This window comes from Littorina saxatilis, linkage group LG17, assembly GCF_037325665.1.
Source record: "Littorina saxatilis isolate snail1 linkage group LG17, US_GU_Lsax_2.0, whole genome shotgun sequence".
Lineage (NCBI taxonomy): Eukaryota > Metazoa > Mollusca > Gastropoda > Littorinimorpha > Littorinidae > Littorina > Littorina saxatilis.
The window spans coordinates 61,112,578-61,139,814 of NC_090261.1; the positions used below are offsets into that span (position 1 = coordinate 61,112,578).

Genomic DNA, 27,237 nt, shown 5'->3' on the forward strand with positions numbered 1-27,237 from the left:
TTCCCTGTATACAGGGTGGAGTTTAATATCAATAAAACTTGCAAACCATACTCGAATTTCTATCAGAAATATCAAAAAAGATCGAAAATCATCAAATTCTACCGATGTCGCTGAGCATCACGTTACTTTCAGCGAGATAAAGCGAAACGCTACAGGAACTCCGCCCAGTGGTATCTCCTGTATACAGGGAATCCACCTACAGGAACTCCACCCAGGGGCGGACCTAGTTGTGGATAAGGGGGTGGTTCCAAATTGGAGCAGGGGTCCAGGGGCCCGGCGCTCAGGCCCCGGTGGGGTCCAGGGGCAAAGCCCTGGTGGGGGGTCTGGGGGGCTTAGCTGAAAGAATTTTATTTTTTTAGGTCAATCGGAGGCCTCTCCTGGAAGAGAACAAGGTATCTATTCAGTAAATATGCGTGTACAAATATGTGCACCTTTGACTTTGAGAAGGCAATGTGCTATTTTATATGAACTACTATTTCAGTATAGCATTTGGAAGGAAGGAAAGCACAAGCGCTTTATTTTTTTACTAAAAAAAACAACAACAACAAAAACGGATGGGGGGGGGGGGGGGGGGGGGTTCCGGGCACCCAGGAACCCCCCCTAGGTCCGCCCCTGCCACCTACAGGGAATCCCACTCTTTTGGTCGACAGAGATCCCATCAGCGTCAGTCCGGCGCTAATCAGTGACCGTGCTGTTGCCGAAACTATACACGTCTTTCTGAATCCAATACTGATCATAATTGTCAATCTCGCTTAGACGGGCGCAGTGGCGTGGTGGTAAGACGTGGGCCTCCTCATCGGGAGGTCGTGAGTTCGAATCCCCCCCGTCGCGATATAACCTTCGTGGTTGAAAACGACGTTAAACACCAAATAAAGAAAGAAAGTTCGAATCCCGGTCGCTGCCGCCTGGTGGGAGATTTTTCCGATCTCCCACTAGGTCAACTTATGTGCAGACCTGCTCACTTAACCCCCTTCGTGTGTACACGCAAGCACAAGACCAAGTGCGCACGAAAAAGATCCTGTAATCCATGTCAGAGTTCGGTGGGTTATAGAAACACGAAAATACCCAGCATGCTTCCTCAGAAAGCGGCGTATGGCTGCCTAAATGGCGGGGTAAAAACGGTCATACACGTAAAATTCCACTCGTGCAAAAACACGAGTGTACGTGAGAGTTTCAGCCCACGAACGCAGAAGAAGAAGAAAAAGAAGAACAGCGATTAGAAACTCCTACACAAACACAAATAATGATTTACAGGGTGAGCAGCCGGTGCTTGAGCCCCCAGGCCCCAGATCTGGCTCGACGTTTTCATCTTTCGCCGTGTTGATAGTTTCGCTTCTCGGCCTCGTTGATCTAGTATTAACTCTACACTGAACCAAAAAAAAACCACCCTTCGATAGTACTGCGGATGAGCGACCTTGTGTACCTTACATTCATGAGGCCAAATTTGTCCAACCAATTTGTTTTATTTTAACTTAGAAATTTGATTCATCCTAAAATGTTTTCCTTCTTACTCAAGGGACGTAACCACTCAGTACACGTTTTCGAAGAATTCGATTTTGGGGGTGAAATCTATTAAATTTTACCACCAATTTTCTTCACATGCAAGAAACTGACATGCTTTTCGTCCATAACTAATTTCACTTCTTAATTTTACCAGGAAACAACATTTCAGTCTTGACTGAATATATGTCGAGGGGGATATGTACACAGGCGAAAGATGAAATCGTGACTCCAGCCACGGCCATAAAAAAGCCGTGTTTTAATCCTTCACAAATGTTTACATAGTCTGCTCTCGTGCGACAAATGAGTGTTTTCTGGTGCCGATCGAACGGGCAGAATGGGGCTGTAACAGCCGGATCCACGAAAAGGAAGCCCCAAAACGAAAGTAGTCACGTGACTAGCACACAAACTATTCAGAGTATCGTCCCTTGACCTTGTTTATCCTATGTTTTCACTGCCAACAACAGTGCAGTGCACTCGTTCATGCAAGTGAAAAACATCGAAGAAACAAACAGATGGCTGTGTTTCAGAATATCGAACCTGAAATCAGACAGCTAGCAGCTGTCAGACGATACTCTGAGGTTTTCCACAGAAGTCGGCGGAGGTATCGTGAATGAGGCAGGTCTTTTCGCCTCGCAGCAGACGACAAAAACCTACTTCGTCAAGTACAATGCCGGGGGAATGGTCTGTGTATGTCCGTGGTTCTGTGTTTATTGTGCGAGTATGTGTGTGTGTGTGTGTGTGTGTGTGTTCCGCTGTTTTCAAGGCAAGTGCCAAGGAGAAAAACTTGGGCTGTGCCTACCCGGCCGGAAACTTCACAGGCATAGAGTGTTGCTTTTATCATAGACCTATATTATAGGTCCCTGCTTTTATATTGAATAATTGATCTCAAATTACCCAGTCTATGGTCAGTACTTTTTTTGCCCAAGAAGAGAATGTTCGGTACTTTTTACACTGTAAGCTGTTGCCACAGTTGGGGAGGGAGGAGAGGAGGGGGGGGGGGGGGGGGGGCGGTGGTTAGCCCAGTCCACTAAAGATATACATGCAATTACATACTGCTGTTTTTTTTCCCTCGATTGCATTTACCCAGAAAAAGTAATTAACTCACACTGGGATCACACTAGAATTAAAAAAAATGTGTAAGGCATATTCAACATAGGACAAATGCATCGCAGAGCAATGTTTTGCTGCCTCACTTTAGAATGCCAGAACAAGTTTTTGTGAAAGAGCAGCTGTAATTGCCAGAGATGCAATTATCACAAAACAGAAGCTGTGTTTTGATATGTCTAAAAGCAAAGGGTACACTTTTCTTGGCATACAATTAGCACTGGAGAAAAAAAAGGCAAATTATTTGTACGTATGCCATATGCGTCACAAGGAAAAAAACCTTAGCGAGTTTTCAAATGCATTAAATATGCAAAAATCATGTGTCGTGCAAACCCTGCTGATAGCATACTTGGACAAGATAAATCTGTGGTTTGTCCAAATGCAGCATGATAATCAAATGATATATTCAGCATATTCCATTTATGACAGTCTTTTCCACTGATTTTCAGAGTCAGAGAATGTTTGACACAGAGCAACAAAGTCTTCAACTTTTAGCCAGCACAGGTTGTGTAATTACTGTACCAGCATCTTTTAAGGTAAGATTTCAGCTACAAATTCCTTTGTACATTATGACCTGAGTAATTCAGGCTATATTATATTATAAACATAATGACGTATTAATGTGTCAGAATAAACTCGTTCAGAGAATAAGTTGTTTTAGGATGATTGGTTAAGGGACACTGTTTACAAACTGAAGTGTTTCCATTCATCACAACCCTAGTGCCATCTGGTAAAGTAGGCCAAGCTCCTGTGAGTAGGCTAAGTTACTCTAATGTCGTGCAGGAAAAGTCACACATTTAGTCTGCATGCAATTAGTCAGAATGTTAGTTTCAAAATACAATAAGTCAATTTAGATCACTGTTTGTCGGCTGTGGACGTTATCCCTTTAAAGGCACAGTCCTTCTCGTATAAATGATTCGACCACAGTGTCAGATTTCGCCAGGCTTTAATATGGGATAAGGCCATCCCTCCACTGTTACACACAGAGAAAAAATTAACAGCCTGGCTGCTTTAAATGCAGAGTGGGAATTTGCTTATGACTTGATTTCTTAAAATCAACGAATCTCAGTCTTAAAAATAAAAAAAATTAAATGTAGATTCTGCACAGGAAGCGGTGTTGATATTTGGTATCTGACCAAGTGGAAGGATAATCTTATCCTATATAGAACCTGGGCAAATCTGAGGTGAGCAAAAATGCTTTCACAAAAACAATGCAATATGTTTTATTTGTGTGTGTGTGTGTGTGTGTGTGTGTGCAGGTGTTTGCATGTGCAGACAATCCTGGAGCAGTCCATGTGCTGGAGTACATTAAGGATTTGAAACCACTGACTGACCATTGGGCAATATTTGGCAAGCAGATGGGTAGGTATGTGTTCAGTCTACTGCATTTTTTTCTGTGCATGGAACTAGTGTTACAGTGATAAATTTTTTTTCTGTGCACTTGTGTGTGAGTGTGTGTGTGTGGGGGGGGGTGTGTGAGTGTGTGTGTGGGTGTGTGTGTGTGAATGCGTGTGTGTGGTTGTAATAGTTAACCTTTCAGATACTTAACATGGAACTTTGATTCATCTTTTTCTCTCATTTTGAATCAACAAACTATTAAATTTCCTAAAAAAAAGATTACTGCAACAAGTTATTATTTATGTCTGAACGGTTGCAAATTGCAACTGAAAAAGACATCTGTCCTCTCTAATGGACTAATGATCCCTTAAATTCTCACGTAAATGTACACCTATTACTATTAGGGAAATGCTGGTGATGCTCTAAAACAAACCTCTGTCCTGTCCTGTGGTTTACTATTTTAACCTCTTCGCTGCCAGCAAGTAATGACAACTTACAGTGTGCCTTTGATGTATGAATGAATATAACACATACACTCACATTGTTTTTTTAATTTTATTTGCTGTTGGTATTTGTTGTTGTTTTGTTTTGCTTTTGAAAGGTTTGTTATCCGTGAAGCAGTTTATTCAGGACTACAAGCAGAGATAGGGTTTAACTACTTAGTCCATTTCTTGAATATTGTGTATTTTTTGCAGGCTCCACAGCTACAATGCAGAGTTGTTGCAAAGAGCGAAAGCAGGTGCACAGTCTGTACACCAGAAAGGTGACACTGGACAGGTAGAAGCTGTTGACAAGTTCGGGAGTACCTGGGAACATTACATTGGCACTTTCACACCTGGCAAAGGGTGGAGGAATTCTTGGCAGGTATGAAATCAAGCCCTTCCTAAGCTCTCCCCCCCCCCCCCCCCCCCCCCCCTGCATCAAAGTATTAGCAAAAATAATTGCTTTTTTACAACCAGCCCTCATCCTGAAGAGGGATTACACAAACAATATTTATTGCAGGAACTTGATACATGTTTTAAATGCAATGAAAAAAATGAGAGAGAGAGAGGGAGAGAGAGACAGAGAGAGACACAGAGAGAGAGAGAGAGAGAGAGAGCGTCTTTGGGTAACAGGAATGATGTATGGGATTGTGTGTGAAAAAAAAAGAGTCATGAAGTTTTTAAATGAGCTGGTCTGGAACTTCAAGAGAATGATATTATTAAATCCTGTATGAAAACTGAACATACTGTTTCTGGTTTCTGTTTTACAGGAATTGTTCATTGGTGATATCCTTCAGCCATTGGTGTCTGGAGTTGTGGAAAAGGTTGGTTAACTCATCCTCATTGCTTTTGACTTCCAGTGTTGTAAAATAGAAAGAAGGCTGTTGGAAACAGCCACCCCTGTTGATGACACAACCATTTGTCGAGGGTAGCGTAGGCACCCGGTCTGCTCCCCGCCTAAAAAAGGCCAGTGCCGTTCCGTCTTCGAGGGACTGCGTGGGTTTCATTTCGGAGTTTTCCTTCTCCTAGACGAGTTTCCTTCCATGGATGATGAACCTCCTCTACCCTCGTTTTGAATTCAGAGTGGTCTTCTCTTAGGATAGCTGCCTGCCAGGGTTGACGAGCCTATCCTGCCCGGCTATTTGACCCATAGCTGGAGGTTGGTTCGTGGGCACCTGGGCGTTTCCACACACCGGTGGGCCCGCATGCCGCACGTCTAGGGGCCAACCTCCTCCGAGTCCTTGTAGTCTAGCCTGGGGCCTTGAGGTACCCAGTTTACGCCTGTCGCCGCGATGGAGGCACTACATAGGGCTTGTTGTGGAGAGGTTATTGTACTGGCAGGAGAGACTGACGCATTCTGCTCTCTTTTCGCATTGTCCTAAAAAGGACAGACGGTGCTAGCCAGCGATGAGGGCTGAAAGCGAGAAGTGACAAGCACAAGACACTTCGCCAACACACTAGACACATCACACAACCGTTTGGCAGGCAGCCACCCCTGTCATTGCTCTGACTTTTCGCGCAGGTCATTATGATAGTCATAGTGATCGATAGGCAAGGGGGCACTGACAGAGACGTCGCCGCCAGGACTGGGAAGGCACGAGCAGCCTACATCATGTTGAAGAACATCTGGGCCTCTAGAGAGATGAGCATAACCACCAAGCTGCGCATCTTCAACTCCAATGTCAAATCGGTTCTACTCTACGGCTCTGAGACATGGAGAATGACCAAGGTGACACAGCAGAAGATTCAGACTTTCATTAACACCTGTCTGAGGCGCATCTTCAAGATCAGATGGACAGACAAGATCTGCAACGAAGAGCTGTGGCAAAGGGCGGGCCAAGAGTCCGTTAACAGCCAGATTCTGAGGAGAAAATGGGGCTGGATTGGACACACCCTTAGGAAACCAACATCCAGCATCACCCGCCAGGCTCTCACTTGGAACCCGCAGGGGAAAAGAAAGAGAGGGAGGCCAAGAAACAGCTGGAGGCGGGACACAGAGGCAGAACAGCCCAGAACAGGGTGCGATGAAGAAATGTCGTCAATGGCCTATGCTCCGCTGGGAGCAAATTAGGGCCTAAGTAAAAGTAAGATTATGATAGTCCACTATTTTTCCATGAAATTAACTAAAGCAGCAGGCAGTTTTGTATCAGAAATATTGCCTAGTTCATCTTGACAGAGGAATCTGGAGTTTTTTGGATACAGTGGAGTCCGGGTACAACGAATCTCAAGGGAGATACATTTTAGTTCGTTATATCAGTAATTCGCTGTAGAGTTTTCAACCCTAAATGGCCTCAAGACAAGTTTTCCCACTCACCTTCAAATGATCGTCCCATCGATCTTTCCTTGGAGAGTACAATCTCTGCATGTTTTCAACAGCTTCATAATATAATTCATAGAGAGGCATAGTTCAAATGTTCACTTTACTGTAATTTTAGAAGTAAAATTTAAAAAGTCGTGTAAAAGCATGTACCGTATTTTCCGGGTCATAAGGCGCGACTTTTTTCCTCCTCAAAGAAAATAATCAAAGAGACCGCTTGAGTACCAGTCAAACAACTTGTGATAATGCATGTTTCAGCCACTAGGTACTACCCTGGCCATGTTTCCTCTCAAGACATCAAAGAGACCGCCCCATAGGTTAAACTCGGTCACTGACCCCGGTGCAGGAAGTGTTTCCTCTCTCAGATATATATGACAGGGGAACCACCTCTCATAGCTAAAACTGGGTCATTGACCCCTGGGAAGAAGGTCAGTGTCAAGGCATCACAATGGGCCTGCCTTTGATCTCGCCGCACACACAGAGCACACATATTTCCACTCTGTATTCTTCTATATATATATACGACTAGTGTCTGTGTGTCTGTGTGTCTGTGTATCTGTCTGTCTGTGTATCTGTCTGTGTATCTGTCTGTGCGCGATGCACGGCCAAAGTTCTCGATGGATCTGCTTCAAATTTGGTGGGCATATTCAGGTAGACCCGGGACACGACACAACCTGGTCGATATTTCAACACGTGCTCTCAGCGCGCAGCGCGGAACCGATTTTGGTTCCACCTCAGCTATTTTGGTTCCACCTCAGCTACCCGGGCCCCCATACCGACACACCATAGCCGCTACACCACATCACAACGCCAAAGTTCTCGGTGGATCTTTTTCAAATTTGGACACCGTATTCAGCTACACCCCGGACACAATATCATCGATGAGATATTTCAACACGTGCTCTCAGCGCGCAGCGCTGAACTCATTTTCGTTTTTGTGTTCATTTCACCATTATAAGTAACTCTTCCTTATCTTCTCCAGTGTTTGGCGTTTATCTCCCTTCCTTCGTGTGGCTTTCCCGTTCAGTTGTAAGTTACTACACTGCGCTGTCCACTGCGCTGAGCGTCTTCGGATATATTCCCGGCGTTCTGTTACTGTTACTATTTTTAGAAGGTCAACGCAGTGTACAGAACGTAAATTGGACCCGTAAATTATCCTCACTGTAAAAGTGCAAAGGTCGAATCAATTTATAGCCACGCGAAAAATACACTGTCATCTACAGTATCTCTCTATAGATACGGCTTCTCTGTGTTTTTGTGTGTGTGTGTGTGAGTGTGTGTGTCTCTATGTAAGCAACACCTGTGCATTGTTCAGTTCTGTTTGTGATGTGGTCTGGCGGCTTTTATGTAATTTTATGTACTGGCCTTCCTTTGAGAAGCCATAACTTGCTCAGTCCTGTTTGAGTGGAGTTCGCCTCCAAAGGTGATTAACACGGTTACATTCGTCGACAAGGATGGGACTCGATATGGTCAGGAATGGATTTATGGCCACTGAATCATTTTCGTGCTGTTCCCATTCCACGAATCTGGGAGGGACCTAAGCTTGGCGGGTCCATAGTTCGGACCCGGCGAAGCCGGCGTACGGCTCTAAGTACTTCTTCCCGGCGAAGCCGGCTACCCGGCGAAGCGGGTATTCATTCTAGTCCTTTGATATGCGGCTTATTTTCATTCTTCGACTGTTTGTTACCGGTATACTTTTACTTGTTCTGGGGGATGAAAACGTGTTTGTTATAAGAGGGGTTCGTTATGCAAATGAGTTCAAAAGGTTTGTTTGTAGCCGGAAAGTAACAAGTAAGAAATAGAAGGCTGTCTGCCGGGAAATCAATGGCAGTTTGTTAAAAGCGGGATTTCGTTATACCCAGGTTCGTTATAGCTGGACTCCACTGTACTAGGATACAACTGATCATAAAAACATACATAGTGGCAACAGTTACAATACATTACAGTCGGACATTTCTGTTTCTGACCCACATAACAAATAACAGAGTTGCACTGTCTTGCAGTGTAGTGTATTGGGTTGGGACCTGCCAAAAGCGCGTTCCTACATTGCATGTGGCCTTTTATGACAGATAAATTTAGGTTAAGATAGTAGACAAATAGACAACAGAGGGTATTCTTTCATGGGAGGTGTTCGTTCTAGCTCTTGGTTTAAACAATGTTTATTCATATTTACATGTTCAGGAAATGTACATCGACATAGGGTGAAGACAACAACAAGCCTACGGCTTATGGTGGTGTCTTCAAACACATTTACAATAAGAACATGGCAGACAAGCCCTTACACAGTAAACAAGAAGAGCAAACGCTCGATCGAGTCACTTTCGCAGTTCTGAATATTATATGAGGCATCAGATGGACAGGAAGAAATTGCTATTCACAACACAATGAGTCACGTTCACATAAAATTTGAGCCCGGTCACTTTTATAGTTTCCGAGAAAAGCCCAACGTTAAGTTGTGTGTTGCCGAACAGAAAAGGCTAGTTATCTCCCTTGTTTTTCTGATAACGTTCGTAAAAGGCTACAGATGTAAATACTTTGATGTAAAGAATAATCCTACAAAGTTTCAATCACATCCGATGAACTTTGTCAAAGATATAAAATGTCTAATTTTTCCTTTGACGCTGACCTGTGACCTTGAAAAAGGTCAAAGGTCAACGAAACCATCGTTAAAGTGTAGAGGTCATTGGAGGTCACGACTAAACAAAATATGAGCCCGATCGCTTTGATAGTTTCCGAGAAAAGTCCAACGTTAAGGTGGTGTCTACGGACGGCCGGCCGGACGGCCGGCCGGACAGACTAACACTGACCGATTACATAGAGTCACTTTTTCTCAAGTGACTCAATAAAAACAATCCGTAAATTTTACTCAAAATATTTACCAAATTTAGGAGAGAAAAGAAAAGACGAAAAGAAGGTGAGAAAACACCAAAGAAAATAAAGTAAACACACATACACGTTCTAGCTCTTATTGGAAGGGTCTCACATGGCAAGTACTACGTACTGTAGTGTATTTGTTGTTTTAGGCTACATGTAGTGTATTTGTTGTTTTAGTGATAATGTGATAATGTATAAACAACTAGGGCTGTTTTCAGTATTGTTGATAACATGTTCTGTTTGATTAAGGGTATTCAGCTGGTATTTCCTTGTTTTCACTACCTATTTTATTCATGTTTTTATTACTTAGTTAGTGGAAGAATTTTGTGTAATGCATGTTTGATGGTGTATGCTTTTAATTAAGCGTTGCTGACTATGAATGTAGATGTAAATGCTTGTATAACTGTGTTTTAATTTTACATGTTTCAAGCGCAAAGAGCATAATTGTAAAGTTATGATGTTGCGCTATATAAATGCTCATTTATTATTATTATATTATTACTGTACAGCCTTGTATTGCACTAGACTGTATTGCATTTCATTATGTTTTACAATACAACAGAATTCCTCTTTGAAGAACCCCGATTTAAGACTTCACCCTTTTTAAGACCTTGATTTTTGTGGATGGTCTTTTCATCACCTCTGTAAATTACCTCCCTTTTAAGACTCCCTCCTTTTTAAGACCTTGATTTTTGTGGATGGTCTTTTCATCACCTCTGTAAATTACCTCCCTTTTAAGACTCCCTCCTTTTTAAGACCTTGATTTTTTGGATGGTCTTTTCATCACCTCTGTAAATTACCTCCCTTTTAAGACTCCCTCCTTTTTAAGACCTTGATTTTTTTGGATGGTCTTTTCATCACCTCTGTAAATTACCTCCCTTTTAAGACTCCCTCCTTTTTAAGACCTTGATTTTTGTGGATGGTCTTTTCATCACCTCTGTAAATTACCTCCCTTTTAAGACTCCCTCCTTTTTGAGACCTTGATTTTTGGGATGGTCTTTTCATCACCTCTGTAAATTACCTCCCTTTTAAGACTCCCTCCTTTTTAAGACCTTGATTTTTTTGGATGGTCTTTTCATCACCTCTGTAAATTACCTCCCTTTTAAGACTCCCTCCTTTTTGAGACCTTGATTTTTGTGGATGGTCTTTTCATCACCTCTGTAAATTACCTCCCTTTTAAGACTCCCTCCTTTTTAAGACCTTTTTTTTTTGGATGGTCTTTTCATCACCTCTGTAAATTACCTCCTTTTTAAGACCTTGATTTTTTTGGATGGTCTTTTCATCACCTGTAGATTACCTCCCTCCTTTTAAGACCCGATTTTTTCCACATTTTTCGAGGTCTTAGAAGGGGGTTCCACTATATTGCTTTATAATTTGCTTTGCACACTCCCCGCTGACCAGTACAGAGAGCAGGGTCTGCAGGAGAAGTGGACATGGTTACAGCGTCACCTGCACAAGGTGTTTGACCAGGTGCCCATCACACCAGTCATCACCCACGGAGACCTGTGTGTCGCCAACTTCGGCCAGACGGAGAAAGGACCTGGTGAGTGGACTGCTTTGCTTTCCTTACATGAATATGAGGGCTTCATGCAGATGGTTCAAGATGACCAAAAGGGGGACATTTCGGGAGCCAAAAGACAAATTTGCTTTTGGGAGGTGAAAACATGCGTTCATTGGTGAAAACATGCGTTCATAGGCGGAAATCCTTGAAAAAAGAGAATGATTTTTAGCCCTGAACTAACTTACGTATAAGGCTATGAAGAAGTCAAAATTCCATCAATTTAATGAAAGTTATTTATCTTTTGTTTTTGTTGTTGACTGGTGGGCAGATTGAAATCATACTGGTAATGTTGAGTGTGTGACTGGTTTAAATTCTTATAGCTGTAGGCTGCAAGACGGTCTCCTCTTTGGCTCACGTAAGTGTAGCCTATGCGATCGTAACTTTGTCTGTGCGTGTGTGTGTGTGTGTGCGTGTGTTTGTGCGTGTGTATGTCTGTGGTAGAAACTCTAACATTTGAAGACGTCACATTACATTGACGTCACATTATGACGTAAGAGGGTTAGACGTCACGCGAAGGAAATACTGAAAGTCTCGGTCATTATTATTTTGAGCGGGCCGAAACTAGTGTACATGCAGACAGACAGATCTAGATCTAGTGTCTCGCTTTCTTGCACAGTTTCACCTATTCTCTGTGTGTGTGTGTGTGTGTGTGTGTGTGTGTGTGTGTGTGTGACGGAGTGATTGAGTTTGTGTTACTGTTTGTCGATTTCTTACGTGAGCCTTGATGGCTTCGCCTCTTGTTTCTGAATGGATTACTTCTTGTGTCTTGAATACCCAACAACCCATTAATTTTTTATGCAAATATTGTTGCAGTGCTGTTTGACCCATCCGTGCAGTATGCCCACAGTCAGTTTGAACTCATCCTGTCCCATACAGAGGAAAAGTTTGACGACAAGTTCTTCGAGGAGTACCATCGTATTGTCCCGAAGGGGCCTTTGTGGGATGAATGCATGCTGGTCTACGAACTGTTTTACAACATCGTCATGCTGTATCATGTGGATGATGAGAAATATAAGACTGGCATTCACGCCAAGGCAGACCAGGTCAAGCAGATGTTGCAGAGTCACTTTGGAACTGTATAACATGTGTGTTACATGTATGAGGCGGACTTTTATGTAGAGCTGCAATACAAGTTATCTGACACAACGAATGATTCAAATGCTAAACAGCCTGAATTACTTATCAACGTTGTCAGGGAATTTTGGCGTCACTCCTTTTAGACAGCTTAATAATAATAATAATGGACATTTGCTATAGCGCATAATCATATATATGCTCAATGCGCTTTACATATTAATTTCTGCCGTGTGAGATGGAATTTTTAACACAATATATCACGCATTCACATCGGCCAGCAAACCTCAAGCCTATTAGGGCGAGCATTCACCTTTCACGGCCTTTATTCCAAGTCACACGGGTATTTGGTGGACATTTTTATCTATGCCTATACAATTTTGCCAGGAAAGACCCTTTTGTCAATCGTGGGATCTTTAACGTGCACACCCCAATGTAGTGTACACGAAGGGACCTCGGTTTTTCGTCTCATCCGAAAGACTAGCACTTGAACCCACCACCTAGGTTAGGAAAGGGGGGAGAAAATTGCTAACGCCCTGACCCAGGGTCAAACTCGCAACCTCTCGCTTCCGAGGCAAGTGCGTTTACCACTCGGCCACCCAGACCTCACAGGAGCTTTTCAGGAGAAGGCCAAAACTGATTTTGTTATCATGAAATAGTGTTTATATTTGTACCTGGTATGGATAGAAAGATAAAAGAATGTTAAATCATGCATTGTCATCCGTATTTAAGAGAATATTTCTCACGGAGAATGATTTACTTAGTCTAAAGCACAAAAACATCAAAATCACCAAGAATCGAGTTGCGCCAAACTTACACAATAACAGTGATGTGTCTCACAATAACAGTGATGTGTCTCACAATAACAGTGATGTGTCTCCCAATAACAGTGATGTGTCTCCCAATAACAGTGATGTGTCTTTGTAGGAGGAGCACTTTTATGTAGCTGGAATACAAGTTATCTGATACGAGTCATTTAAATGCTAAAAAGCCTGAGTTTACGTATGTTTTAAAGGATTTTTATGACAGCATGTGAATGAACTGTTTGCTGCACATGCAATCAAGCAAAACTTTGAGTTCATCACCATACTTAAAGCAAAACTTTAACAACATTACAGTTACTTCATGCCCACTCTCCCCCCTCCACCCCTTAACAAATTAAAAATTGTTTTGGGAGAAGTAATATTGGAGTTGACATTAAGAAGGTACACAGAGTTGCAAAAGATGCTCAAAAGATCCTAAATCTACCAGTTTTCTGAATTCTAGCTGGTCTCGTTGGACAACTAAGGTCTGTACAAACATTTCACAAGTATTCAGGATGTTAAGATTTGCAGGTTATCTTTGGAAGTTACCCCAGAGGAGTTCACCATCATAATGTTAAGGCTACAAAATTCAACCCACATTTTACTCAGGAAACAGTATGCTTGGTTGAAAATTGTGCTATATTCTTCTTCTTCCATTTAACACCCAGGGTCAACATTCTGACTATTAGTGGCGCATTGAGACTTAATGCCGTGTGAGATGGAATTTTTTTTTACTTTATTCCAAGTCCCACGGGTATTTGATGGACATTTTTATCTATGCCTATACAATTTTGCCAGGAAAGACCCTTTTGTCAATCGTGGGATCTTTAACGTGCACACCCCAATGTAGTGTACACGAAGGGACCTCGGTTTTTCGTCTCATCCGAAAGACTAGCACTTGAACCCATATTCAATGTTGATGTTTAAGATTGTACTTACCGAGTTCTCTCTGCAGAGCCTTGTTATTTTATGTGATCGTCTGAGATTGTGCCATAGTTAAAATATAATTGTAGTTGTCTCAAAAGCAACATTAGCTAAAACATGTTTATAATGTGATCATAATTTTGCCTAGTATGACTGAAACCTTTGAAGATGCAAAATGCTCAAGACCTGTTTTATCGACATGCCATATGTACTGTTTTGTGACAACCTACTCCACGAACAAGTATATTTTAAGAATAAACGTATTTGAACAGATACTGATGTTTGAGGCTCAGTTATGGTGATCTTTCACCTTTGATTTGGATTCAGGAAGTGCAAATTACATTCCACATACACACACACATATGCACACCCATCAGGTTTTGTTTCCAAATCTGTTTAATCAAACAGATTGAAAGCATGTCAGTTCAAATCAAAACTGGGGACAAAGTACATTATCACAGCAGAAAACCATTTCAACATGGTGCTACATGTATTATCAGCGATCTCCTGTAATACATCTGTCTCAGAGTGTCCATAAGTTTAGAAACAACAAAAAATAACACAAAAAACACCCCTCAAAATGTTTTATAATCAATGAAGTATTTCAACATGAAATTCAGATTAAAAAAATAATGGTGTGCCTCCTTTCCAAAACTGCCTGAGCTAAATTTTCTGTCAGACAGCTGCCTTAACGAACAATTAAATCGACTGATGCCTGGTGATCTCATTATCCAATATGAAATACACATTGCCAAAATGGTGCCATAGACTAATTAAGAATTACAAATGTACCAATTACTGTAATTATGAATTAAAAATGTACCAATTACTGTAATTATGAATGACAAATGTATCGATCAGACTCCCGCACATTATGCATACAGTGAATGAATTGTGACAAATGTGTATGAAACCAACAGCTGTACAACACTCATGTACACATTGCGTAATCCATACAAGAAACGTACACATGGGTAATACACATCAGAAACATTCTTTCAAGCCTTTTCTGCCCGATATACCCAAATTAACCGTTACCCAAAATAATCTGAAATAGCACTGATCCAAACCAAAACAAAATGTGCAAACTGAAAACAAAGTCTGCATCAAATGCAAAACGGTTCAAAACACTAGTCTCAGAACCTATCCAAAAAAAAATCATGAGGCAAAGTCTGGCAAGAGCACTCTACACATTAACCCCTTTGCCTTCACAGTGAATTTTTCTCTTACATTGTCACAGGTACATCCTTACATTTCACAATGCAGGCTGTCTGTGACTGGTTTTACTCCACCAATGTTTTCACAACCAAAATCACAGAAACTGATTCTAAAAAACTGTTGACAGGACAGCAATGTATTCCAGTGACAAAGTTTTGATACAGTGGTGAAACAAGTATGTAATGAAGTAGATGTAGGCAGGTCATCTTTTGTGCAGATTGGGAGCAGCGACCTTCACTTTGCCTGGCATGTTGCGAGAGAGATCTGCATCCTGTGGTAAAACAAACAAATCTTAATGTTAAACGCAGTGTATACATGGCTAAGCTTTAAGTGTTCCCCACTAGAACAGTCAAAAAACAAGAAAGGTTCACTGGAACATTCAATCATAGACAAAACAAAACAAGCCTTCTGTTTCGGATTCCCACTTTCACAGATTAGATTACATTTGAATTAAAATGATGCTGCTGAAGCTTGAACACACACGCTGTCACCTGCAATAAACTCCGCACTTTTTCATTAAAAAAAAAATCTTGTGTGCCCAACTTGAGTGGCTGTCATTGTTAAAATGTCTATGATGAATGGCCCTATGACAGAAATGTGAAATAATAACTTCTGCCTTTCAAGTCCACATTAACCTCTTGATTATCACACAAATGTTTTGTCAGACAAATATTCTTCTGCACAAACTTGACACATGCTGCTGGGCTGACAGACAAACCTTCATTATTCGCATCAGATCCTTTTCCCGCGTAGTTGCAGCTTTGTCATGTTGAAACATGTTGAGGGCTGTCTTCGCAGCTGCACACACACAAGCACACACCAACTCAAAGACAATACTACACAAAACGTATCAATACAACTTCATGGTCTGCAGGAATAAACAATACTTTTTTCTTTTAGCTTGTCATTTCAAATAAATACATGTTACTAATATTAAAGTGAAAAAAGAAGAAGAAAATAACAACCACTGATAAATAAGCCCCCTAGAACAGCGTAACAAGTTTTTTCCTTTTAATATTGAAACTACATATTGTTCCCTATTTTAAAATAAATCCAGTTTTTAATTCTTCTTCTTCTTCTTATTCGTTCATGGGCTTAGACTCCCACGTTCACTCATGTTTTTAGCACGAGTGGATTTTTACGTGTATGACCGTTTTTTTACCCCGCCATTCAGGCAGCCATACGCCGATTTCGGGGGAGGCATGCTGGGTATTTTTGTGTTTCTATAACCCACCGAACTCTGACATGGATTACAGGATCTTTTCCGTGCGCACTTGGTCTCGTGCTTGCGTGTACACACGAAGGGGGTTAAGTCACAAGCAGGTCTGCACATAAGTTGACCTGGGAGATCGGAAAAATCTCCACTCTTAACCCACCAGGCGGAAGCGACCGGGATTCGAACTCACGACCTCCCGATCAGGTGGCCGACGTCTTACCACCACGCCACTGCGCCCGTCCCGTTTTTAATTAAAGTGAAGTAACCACAATTTACCTTTTCCTTTTTTGCCTGTGCCGGGAAGCAACTTCACTCTGTATCTGAAATGGAAGATCAACATGTTTATAGTTCGCAAATGTACAAGACTTTTCTGAAGGAAAAGCACATTAATATTCAAAATTCTTCTTGCACTAGCCAGGCAATGATGTATGTCTAACTTGGACATTATAGTAGATTTTCAACAAATCCTACACACTAACCTTCACACTGCAACTACATGTACCTAATTTGAATAAAACATGGCGTACCTTTTAAAATCTATGTAACATTCTTCTTGAAGCAGTAACAAGTAATAGACAATTCCCGGAAATAACTCTGTCAGTGATTATAAGCGCTTTGGAAGAGTTGAGTTCCTGGAAGATGAGGCAAGCTGCCACTTAAGCCTGTCGTGAACTGGGCGAAGTCGACTACGCGAAGTATACTTCACGAAGCTGGCCGCACGAAGCTGGCCGCACTAAGTTTTCGCTGCGAAGTCTTCACGAAGTCGACTGCAAGCTCAATTAAGAACCGCCTTTAGGCAGTGTCTGCTTGATATGATGCATATTTCTTTGAAAAACCTGTAAATCGGAGCTCATTATTCACCCTGATGCCCTGGCCACTTGCCTTCAGTGATCAGCAACACTAAGCTATACATAGCTCAGCTTGCCTCACCTTCAAGGTATACAACTCTTCCACCATGCATAAAATACTCACAGAGTTATTTCTGAACACAATCTATTACCATGACAGTAATCTACCATGCAATTCAAGAGTACAACATAAACTCATCCATATTCTACTTCAAATCATACCATCCACAACTCCTCCCTGCTTCCCCTACCTAAAGGTACATACTAACATAGTTTTAAACACAGAGATTGCAGTGTGAACTGAATAAAGACAAGAAATTCCTCCGAGGTAGGAAAAACACCCCTGTCAAAGGGAAATAACCTTCTCAGTTGGTGGCAGTGACTGAGTGAGAATGGTTATTTCCCTTTGACCATTAAGATGTCCCTCTATAAGTCCTTGTATAATTTTAATCCACCAATAACTCCCTAACCGTGTGTTTGACTGGTCCCAATTTTTGTAAGGACCGTCTCAGGAATGTATAGAACCTGTTCACCAAGTTTGGTGACGATCGGTCCGTTCATTCTTGAGATCTATATGCGAACACAAACACACAAACAAACAAACAAACAAACACATCGACCGAAACCTATACACACCCCTATACCGGGGGTGTAAAAACAAACATACATCGGTCCCGCATTGCCATATGGGTTAAAAGGTCGTTATAAAACAACTATCAACCAACCAAATCCCCTTCCTCCAGTACTAATGAAAGAAGACATCCCAGCCTCCAACGAAACCTACTTGTAACTTGTGAGGGCGTTGTAGGGAGCACAGCAGGGGATGGCGTACAGGAGCTCGTCTTCTGCGTGAGGCTGTCCAGTCAGAGAGTTCAGGATCTGTGTGTCCTGTAATCAGCAGTTATGCTTTGTTGCAAAAACTTTCCCTTTACCCTTTATTGCACTATACCTAGAAGTGTGACTTTAAAACATATACTGGAGCCACTGGAGCGTAAACACAGTAGGTATTTTCAGGACTGTTGCTTGGCTTCAGCAAAACATCACAACTTTTCATCACCGAAAACTATTTTGGCAGATTTGCCACCCTGGCAGATTTGCTGGGAAAAGGTGTCACCAAAGACTACCTTAAAAAGCAAACACTGCATGCAGCACAGCTGTGCTGTGGCTTACTTGCGTAAATTATGACCAGACGTTACTGTGCTACACAAGACATCCAACTACAGTAACATTTAACGAACATAACTGTTACACAAGACATCCAACTACAGTAACATTCAACGAACATAACTGTTACACAAGACATCCAACTACAGTAACATTCAACGAACATAACTGTTACACAAGACATCCAACTACAGTAACATTCAACTAACATAACTGTTACACAAGACATCCAACTACAGTAACATTCAACGAACATAACTGTTACACAAGACATCCAACTACAGTAACATTCAACGAACATAACTGTTACACAAGACATCCAACTACAGTAACATTCAACAAACATAACTGTTACACAAGACATCCAACTACAGTAACATTCAACAAACATAACTGTTACACAAGACATCCAACTACAGTAACATTCAACTAACATAACTGTGTTACACCAGCCACCCAACAGTATGACTCACATCCAGTTGCGCGGCATCCCCCTCAACAGCGTCCTGCTCTCCATCAGAACCTTCATCCTGGGCTTCCTGCATGTAAAACCCAAAATTGAACAACCTTGTACAGTGGAATCACACCCCCCCCCCCCCTCCATTTTAAGACCTCAAATAATCTGAGGAAACCTGGTCTTAACATGGAGGTAAATTTACAGACTCTATGAAGAGAAAATGTTCGGACACAAGGTTTTAAAAGGATGGAAGTATTAAATCCGGGGGTCTTATAAGGGGGTTCCACTGTTCTCAAAACAACAGTTCTGCACCCTTCCATACTAATCACTCTTTTTATTACTGCGTTTTCTTTTCTGTCTTAACTCTTTTGCTGGTCACAGCTGACCAAAAATTATTCTCATGATTTTGTGCCGGCCCAATTTTGAGGGCTGTCTAAAGGGGCTTTGAGATTGGAGATCCAGACAGTGTCACCCAAGCTGCACGGGTGGGACTTGGGTAGAAGCGTAAAAGCTTACTATGTGAAGGGTTCAGTTAGCAAGCTCCCCTGAAGCTGAAAAATGTCTATAAGTTGTTCAGATTAACAGAAAAAACGTTTTTAGCATAGATGTACATACAATACCATCCCTGAAGCTGTATGGATATTTGAGTCACCAAGTTCCCTTTGGTCAATTGTCTTGAAAGGATCAAATGGTGCCCAGCGTATGCACTGGATTGTCTTGAAAGGATCAAATGGTGCCCAGCGTATGCACTGGATTGTCTTGAAAGGATCAAATGGTGCCCAGCGTATGCACTGGATTGTCTTGAAAGGATCAAATGGTGCCCAGCGTATGCACTGGATTGTCTTGAAAGGATCAAATGGTGCCCAGCGTATGCACCGGATTGTCTTGAAAGGATCAAATGGTGCCCAGCGTATGCACTGGATTGTCTTGAAAGGATCAAATGGTGCCCAGCGTATGCACTGGATTGTCTTTTTAAGAAAATCAGTTTGTCTGTTTTTGGATTTTTAAGAAAAACAGTTACAGTATAACCAGTCATGTAATGTCTGCGTCCCAGTCGGGTAGAATATTCACCAGAAAAGATATTCTATTAAAAAGATATAATTTGAAAGCACAAACTCATACCTCTTTTATGAAACCAGCAGGTCTAACAACCTCTTGCACGGAAACATCTGTGGCACCTGAAAAAAAAAGAATTACACATGTTCATGTTAAAAATGAAAGAAGGTCAAAAATAGCTTGAAGCAAAAACAGAAATAATCTTGGATATTTGTACTTTTTGTAGCAGCAGCAGTTTCCACGTGCATTTTAAAATGTAAACAAAAAAAAGAGAACAGCCATTCTTCTGCAACGTCCTTTGTGACCACAAGTTTAACAACCCCAGCTTTAGAACTTAAAGAATCTACACAACATTTATTTTTTGGAAAAGACAGAACTGAAGAAAGACAAGGATCAGAAAAGTCAAACTTGCGTTGAGATTGTCATCACAAGCACAAGATGTAATGAAGACTGACCCAAATTCAAAAATCGAACACCACGGTTAGTGCGCATGAGAAAGTTATAAACTGGGTGGGACCCAAGCACTGAATGGTTGAAATCTAACAATCCCAACCCAACTAGGCACTTTTCACATTACCCAAAAAGTTTGCTTAAAGTTTGTGGGTTTCTGGGTACTGGATGCTACTGGCAAACTTCTTACCTTCAGGTCCTATGATATGCACTCCATCCTGGCTTTTGGCCGCTGGGCGACCTTGACCCTGACCTTTCCCGCTCTGGGGTCGGCCACCATGCTTTCCGACTTTGGGAGGCAAATCCTCTTTTCCTTTCTTCCCTTTCCCTTTCTTCCGTTTTTCTTCTTTCTGAGCCCCTGAAGACTGAATTATAATAAAAGCCACAGACATAATTAATAACAAACAAAAATTCCAAATCTAAATGATTGTGGAAATACAGTGTATTTTGATACATTGATAGAGAGCTCTCCCTTAGCCTCTTTCAACAAATAATATTTGCTCAAGCAATGGATACAAAAACACAATACATCACGAAACAAGGAATAGACTTGCAGTCTTGATTTATACTTATACCGCTTTCGGGGGAAGATAATCCTTATACTTATATTTATAAATCAATGAAAAATTCAATAAAGACAACAGCAATAAACAATCAAAGACTGCTGGAAACAAATCATGAAAATGACACCAACATCAAGCGCTACATACAATACATGATTTATCGCAAGACAAAAATTGGCCGAGATGAAACTCGCTCAGTCTAATCTCTACAAACAAAGACTCACAGCAAGGATCTCCATTTTCAACTGCCGTTCTTCTTCATCTTGGTCTCCATACTTTTCCTTGATCTTCCGCAACTTGTTCTGCAGAGAAGCAGTGTGTTAATCAAGAAGCATATCAGCATGTCACACTTTCAACGTAAGCTTCAAATTTGCACTGTCTGTGCACGGAATATTTACACAATGTTAGGAATGTTGTTTCGGCATAAGCTTTCGGTAAAAAAACTGACACTTACTATTTTAAATAGACAATGTTCGGAAATAACTTTATTGGGTTTGTATGGGTTGTGAAAGAGTGAATACTCTTGGAAACATTGAGGCAAGCTTTGCCGTGTGACATCTTAGGCCAGTCAACAGCCAGCAGTTCTTCTTCTTCTTCTTCTGCGTTCGTGGGCTGAAACTCCCACGTACACTCGTGTGGTTTTTTTGCACGAGTGGAATTTTACGTGTATGACCGTTTTTTACCCCGCCATTTAGGCAGCCATACGCCGTTTTCGGAGGAAGCATGCTGGGTATTTTCGTGTTTCTATAACCCACCGAACTCTGACATGGATTACAGGATCTTTTTCGTGCGCACTTGGTCTTGTGCTTGCGTGTACACACGGGGGTGTTCGGACACCGAGGAGAGTCTGCACACAAAGTTGACTCTGAGAAATAAATCTCTCGCCGAACGTGGGGACGAACTCACGCTGACAGCGGCCAACTGGATACAAATCCAGCGCGCTACCGACTGAGCTACATCCCCGCCCCCAACAGCCAGCAGTGTGTCTCCACACGTGGACAAGGACAGGCCTGGGAACCCCTGTTTTGCACTTGGAGTATTCTCAAGTAAACTTGGTGTATTTTCAGGCAAATGAGCGTAGTCCACACAACATTTCAACATCCATGATTAAAACATGCTTCACACGCGTCCGTCACACCGTTAATTACGTTTACCTATACATTTAAAACAAATGCTTTTTTCAATGTTTACTGACAAAGACTGTAATCATGTGTCAAAAACTGGATCAGCTTCAGGATGGGCTTGTAAAGAAAAGTAGTCTAGGAATTTTTCTCGTCGTATTGTTTTCCCACTGACCGTACTGATCGTATTCTCGACAATCATGCGTACAAAATACGGTGAAATCGTATGGGTTCCCAGGTCTGCAAGGACTATTCCTCTATTGCCAAACACTTTGCCGTTAATTCAGCAGAATTGCCAGACTTCTTAACAATTGGGTAGAGTAATACCAAAGACTACCTAAAACTTTGGAAAATTGCCCAAACTTCTATGGCAATTGGAAAATTTGGTAAAGAAAACAAATCCTAGCAAACATCCCTGCTATGGATCAGCACCTGCGGCTGCTCCATCTAGGGTTGCATCCCAGGCTTTCCATGCTAACAGCAGCAGTCCTCTGACACGCATCAAGCTTTCATCCTTAACTGCATTTTATTTTATTTCATGGCGAATTTGTCCCACTAACTTGTGCCACTGACTTTACTGTTTTAAATCCTTAACATAGTTTCTCACCAACTAAAATACCAACCTTCTTGCCTCTTTTTGCTGGTAGCTGTTGCTGGGAGGTAGATGTGTCCGTGTCTCCTTTTAGCCTAGCCTGCTTTGAAAACAAAACACACATAACTATTGTTTAGAACGTCAGCTGAATAGTCACTTCTTTGAATAAACATCTAGACCAAGCCACAAATGTAATTATGCTGAAGTATGTTTTTTCACCACACTACCATTTGGCTTGGGGTTAAAATTAAAAACAAAATTGTAAAATTACATAAAAATCTCAGCTCTGCTCTTCAAGCAAACTCACCTCTGCTTCCAAATCCTGTGTGGTTGGTGCAGTAGAGTCTGGCTCAGGGTGCTGTTGATTTGAACTGGCTTTTTCTTCACTTTGCTCAGGTAGTTCTTCTTCGTCATCTTCTGCGCTCATCTGAGGCATCCCTCCCTTCTTGGCTCTGCGCATTTCTCTGAGGAAAGAAATATGATAAAGTTAGAACCCTTCTCTCATACACCATTATATTCACCACTGCAGATCTGGCCATTTTCTACATGGGATAAGAGCATACTTTAACTTACACACAAATGAAAAATCTGCATCCTGGCAGCTTTCTGTACAAAGTGAGAATTTTTCATTGAATTCATTTCTTGAATTACACCTATCAGGCATGGGAATTGAAAATAGTCAAAAAGGCTGAAATTATTTAGTAATAGCAAAGTCGACGGTGCAAAGCGCCTTACTAGGGGGGTCCGGGGGTATGCCCCCCCGAAATATTTTTCTCTCCAAAGAACCCAAATGGTGCAATTTGGTGTCATCTGAGCTCCAAGTTTGCCATTATATTCAGTTTTTAAGAACCATTTTTGCATCCCCCATTTATTTTTTCGGCGGACACTTTTGCTTTTTCGGCGGAAAAAAAAAAAATCGGCGGAAATTTGCCTTTTGGCGGACAATTCCCATGCCTGACCTATGTCAACCTGAGAAATTAATTCTACAAAAACTTCCCACTCTGCATACAAAGCAGCCTGGAGCTGTTGCTTTTTGGCCCGTGACAATAATAATAATAATAATAATAATACGAATATTTATAACGCGCACATATCTCACCAACAGGCGACTCAAGGCGCACATACACTCGTTCACACACACGGAGACTTAAAGTCACTAGCACACACACACACCATCAAACATTAAAATATGTACAGTTATTCAGGGTGGGATGGGGTGGGCAGTGTATAATGCATGGATTATTTGGAGAAAAGGAATGTCTTGAGTGCAGATTTGAATGATTCGAGGGACTGTTGTTGGCGGAGGGGGAGAGGTAGTGTGTTCCATTGGCTAGGTGCTTGGAAAGAAAATGAGCGTTGACCTGCTGTTTTGAGTTTGGTGTGGGGGATGTTGAGCTTGAGGGAGTCGGCAGATGATCTGAGTGTTCGTGAAGGGACATAGAGAGAAAGAGAGTCGGAGAGATAGGCAGGGGCGAGACCATGGAGGCATTTGTAGGTGAGAGTGTTGATTTTGTAGGTGATACGGGCAGGAACGGGCAACCAGTGGAGCTGATTTAGGAGGGGGGTGATATGATCTCTCTTTTTCTTTCGTAGGACAAGACGGGCAGAGCTATTTTGAATGCGTTGGAGACGAGAGATAGAAGAATAATATGTATAAATGGAGAAAAAAAAGACTAAAACAAAAGTCCAGTCCAAACACAGAATAACATGTCATGCACACAGACTGACAGGCAAAAAATGACACCTCATACATACAGATAGCTTAAATCTCACCTTCTCTGTTTGGCTGACAGTCTTCCAGTTGCTCGGTTTGGATTCTGAAACCCAGTAAAATAGAGCGTTAATATTAGGCATCCAAGCTCAGTTTACAATGACCAGTTTGCTTTTGATGCTATCATCAGTGTGAGTAAAGTCCAAAATGGAAAGAAATCACTCTAAAACCCTGATTGTTTTTAAAGTATTGACAACATCTAAAATGCAATCTCTAAACTCTCTTCACTGTCCTTTACCTTTTCTCCAAAAGTGAAAGGGTTATCATCCCCAAGATTAATTGCTGCACTGATGGTGTCTCCTGTAGAACTGCTGTTGCTTGTCAAACGCTGCAACTCATATCTGCAAAGAAGCAGTCACATTAATTTCGATCATTTCACATGGAGTAATGTACCGTCGTCCTAGATGAAGCTTACAGGATCTCCATATATTCTGTATGCAACATACGAAAAATGCATCTCACTCAAAAGTATGCAGGAACTACTTATTGCTTTCCATAACTATTCTGTCTAAAACAAACACACACACACACACAGGCAGGAACGAAAGTTGAGAATTACCCAAATCAGAAAAAAACGTGATGTTTAGATCTTTACATGTTCACTTAACATTTTTCTTTTTTGATTCTTTGAAAATACATGTACTGGAAATCTGTCCAAAAATGAGCCGTTAAAACCAGAATTCCTGATTTCTTTATGATAACTTTTATCTCTGCACAGAGGTATGCTCACTCTCATATACACACACTCACATATACACCCCCTCCCCTTCCCGGCCTACACTTACTTGTCTCCTTTCACATGTGTCAGGTTGATGGATGTGTCAGGGAACTCCACAGCAACTGCAGCAGGCTGTTTCTTGGCACTGACATCACCCTTGGCACCCTCTTCATCTTGCTTGACATTGTCCTCCTTGACATTGTCCTCATCACCATCATCATCTGCATCCTCATCGTCTTCATCACTGCCATCTCCACCATCAGAACCACCTTCATCGCCATCACCGTGGCTTTTGTCTTTGCTGTCATTGTCACTGTCGTCACTGTCACCATCTTCCCCCTCCAATTCCTCATCCTCCTCATCCACCTCATCCTCCTCATCCACCTCATCCAGAGAGAGCGCGCTTTCTGCTTCTGATGCCATGGACATGGAGGCAGCGTCATCCTCGATGGTGCGCACTTTCCGTTCTCCGGCGTGTCTGGCTATGCTTCCATCTTCAAGCTGTAGCAAGAGACAGTTACAGAGTTATGGCCATGCGCACTTTCTGTTATATGATGTGTCTGGCTATGCTTCCATCTTCAAGCTGTAGCAAGAGACAGTTACAGAGTTATGGCAATGCGCACTTTCTGTTTTATGATATACAGAATACAGAATACAGAATACAGAATCTTTAATTGCCCAAGGTTGGGAATTTGTGATGACATTGCGGTTAAGAAACATTTCAATCCAGCCATATACACCAACACACGCATCATTATGTATCTGTCACTGTGCTATGCTTTCATCTTCAAGCTGTAGCAAGAGACAGTTACAGAGTTATGGCAATGTGCACTTTCTGTACAGAGTTATGGCAATGCTTCTGTTATACTGAACATCACAATGGTACTGAACCTGGTAAACCAGGTCAGAATCTGAACTCACCAGAGAAACTGTTGGTTGGGTGAAAAAAATGCCCAAGCGGAATTTCTCTCCTGTTCTTTTTGAGCAAGGTAAATGAATTCTACCTGAAGACAATATCTTCTACTTTGATTTTGTATCTCAAACGCAAAGAAAATCTCGTTGATTTTGAGAAAATATACATACCTCAAATAAGAATAACTAAATGCATGGATCACATCTGCAAGATGACATTTCAACTTACTTTGAATAGAAATCCAAAGCCGTAGATCAGGTAGGAAGGAGGGAGGTAATTCTTCTTTCCTGCAGAAAATCAGGTACAACATCTAAAAGTCAGACATCGTAAAACACACAAAATATGTTGATTTACCTCAAGATGTTTAGAGGCAGAAGGAATCTTTTGGAATCTTTAGGTCTTGAAGTCGAATCAACTCATACTGAGATAATTCTTCATAATTGTTTGTATTTCAGTCAACTGCACAAACCATTAGGTCGACATACTTGGGAATGTTTTTGGTTTTTTTATAAAAAAAAAACTTTCATAAACTAACCTTTCTTGTTTTTGGCATAACAAATCATGGTTTCAAAACAGTGGGATAAAACAGGAGCAAAGAACGTACCGCGGATCATGAAGCTGCCAGTGGTGAGGTACTCTCCAGAGGGCGCTGTCTTAGACACCTGGTCGTGATTGACCCACCATGCACTGGTCACCACCTTGGCGTCCCACGCTGCACTGTGGCAAATGGCCATGGTTCCCGCCTCGTTCAGCGTCTTTGGGGGCACGGGTTCACCCGCTAGATGTAAAGATACAGTCAAACCTGTCAATAACTACCACCAAAGGGACCAACCAAAAGCTGTCATTATTGACCACTTGTAATGGAAAGGTGAACTGTATAGAAAATAACTCAGAGATCCTGTGGGACGATCGTTATGGGTAGGTGGTTGCCAGGGTGAGTTCGACTGTACATTCATTGAGGTAACAGAGTGATATTGAGCACTGACGCTGGCGGTATCAATACCCCATGAAGAAATGTTTTTTTCCAAACTTACAGACTTGATCAATTATAAGATGTTAAGTAGACATGAACCTTAAAGGACCCCAACAGGCTTTTTTTGGTGTCAAAAACGCGTTCATTTGGAGTGACTTAGGTTAACCAGGCATATGCATGCCGTAGGAAATTGTTTT

General features: G+C 41.7%; 2 protein-coding genes across 3 annotated transcripts in view; one reads left to right on the forward strand and one right to left on the reverse strand.

Annotated features, from left to right (window-relative positions):
* Positions 1-1,952: 1,952 nt before the first annotated feature.
* LOC138951965 (fructosamine-3-kinase-like) lies at positions 1,953-14,255 on the forward strand. Its single transcript, XM_070323533.1, has 7 exons — positions 1,953-2,184; positions 3,057-3,143; positions 3,867-3,973; positions 4,641-4,809; positions 5,198-5,251; positions 11,020-11,161; positions 11,993-14,255. The coding sequence occupies exons 1-7, from the start codon at positions 2,182-2,184 to the stop codon at positions 12,259-12,261; spliced, it is 831 nt and encodes a 276-aa protein (XP_070179634.1). The 5' UTR covers positions 1,953-2,181; the 3' UTR covers positions 12,262-14,255.
* Positions 14,256-14,358: 103 nt separating this feature from the next.
* LOC138951962 (ribosome quality control complex subunit NEMF-like) overlaps positions 14,359-27,237 on the reverse strand; it is a 30,888-nt gene continuing 18,009 nt past the window's right edge. The window contains exons 20-34 of one of the 2 annotated variants that reach the window (XM_070323531.1): positions 26,672-26,845; positions 26,296-26,354; positions 25,222-25,655; positions 24,675-24,777; positions 24,439-24,482; positions 22,973-23,129; positions 22,697-22,765; positions 21,177-21,254; positions 20,580-20,754; positions 20,006-20,061; positions 18,900-18,965; positions 18,047-18,150; positions 16,691-16,734; positions 15,917-15,996; positions 14,359-15,469 (exon numbers count right to left, since the gene is read on the reverse strand). In XM_070323531.1, coding sequence (XP_070179632.1) covers positions 15,401-15,469; positions 15,917-15,996; positions 16,691-16,734; positions 18,047-18,150; positions 18,900-18,965; positions 20,006-20,061; positions 20,580-20,754; positions 21,177-21,254; positions 22,697-22,765; positions 22,973-23,129; positions 24,439-24,482; positions 24,675-24,777; positions 25,222-25,655; positions 26,296-26,354; positions 26,672-26,845 — 1,712 coding nt within the window. In that variant the 3' untranslated portion in view covers positions 14,359-15,400. Of the gene's footprint in view, positions 15,470-15,916; positions 15,997-16,690; positions 16,735-18,046; positions 18,151-18,899; positions 18,966-20,005; positions 20,062-20,579; positions 20,755-21,176; positions 21,255-22,696; positions 22,769-22,972; positions 23,130-24,438; positions 24,483-24,674; positions 24,778-25,221; positions 25,656-26,295; positions 26,355-26,671; positions 26,846-27,237 lie in introns of both variants that reach the window. The other variant, XM_070323530.1, reaches the window with a different exon arrangement.

What these genes read in the sequence shown, in the direction of transcription:
- LOC138951965 (XM_070323533.1), top strand. An exon ending in TTTGGCAAGCAGATGGGTAG is followed by an intron (nt 3,974 to 4,640) that starts GTATGTGTTCAG and finishes TATTTTTTGCAG; the next exon opens with GCTCCACAGCTACAATGCAG. An exon ending in TGTCTGGAGTTGTGGAAAAG is followed by an intron (nt 5,252 to 11,019) that starts GTTGGTTAACTC and finishes CCCGCTGACCAG; the next exon opens with TACAGAGAGCAGGGTCTGCA.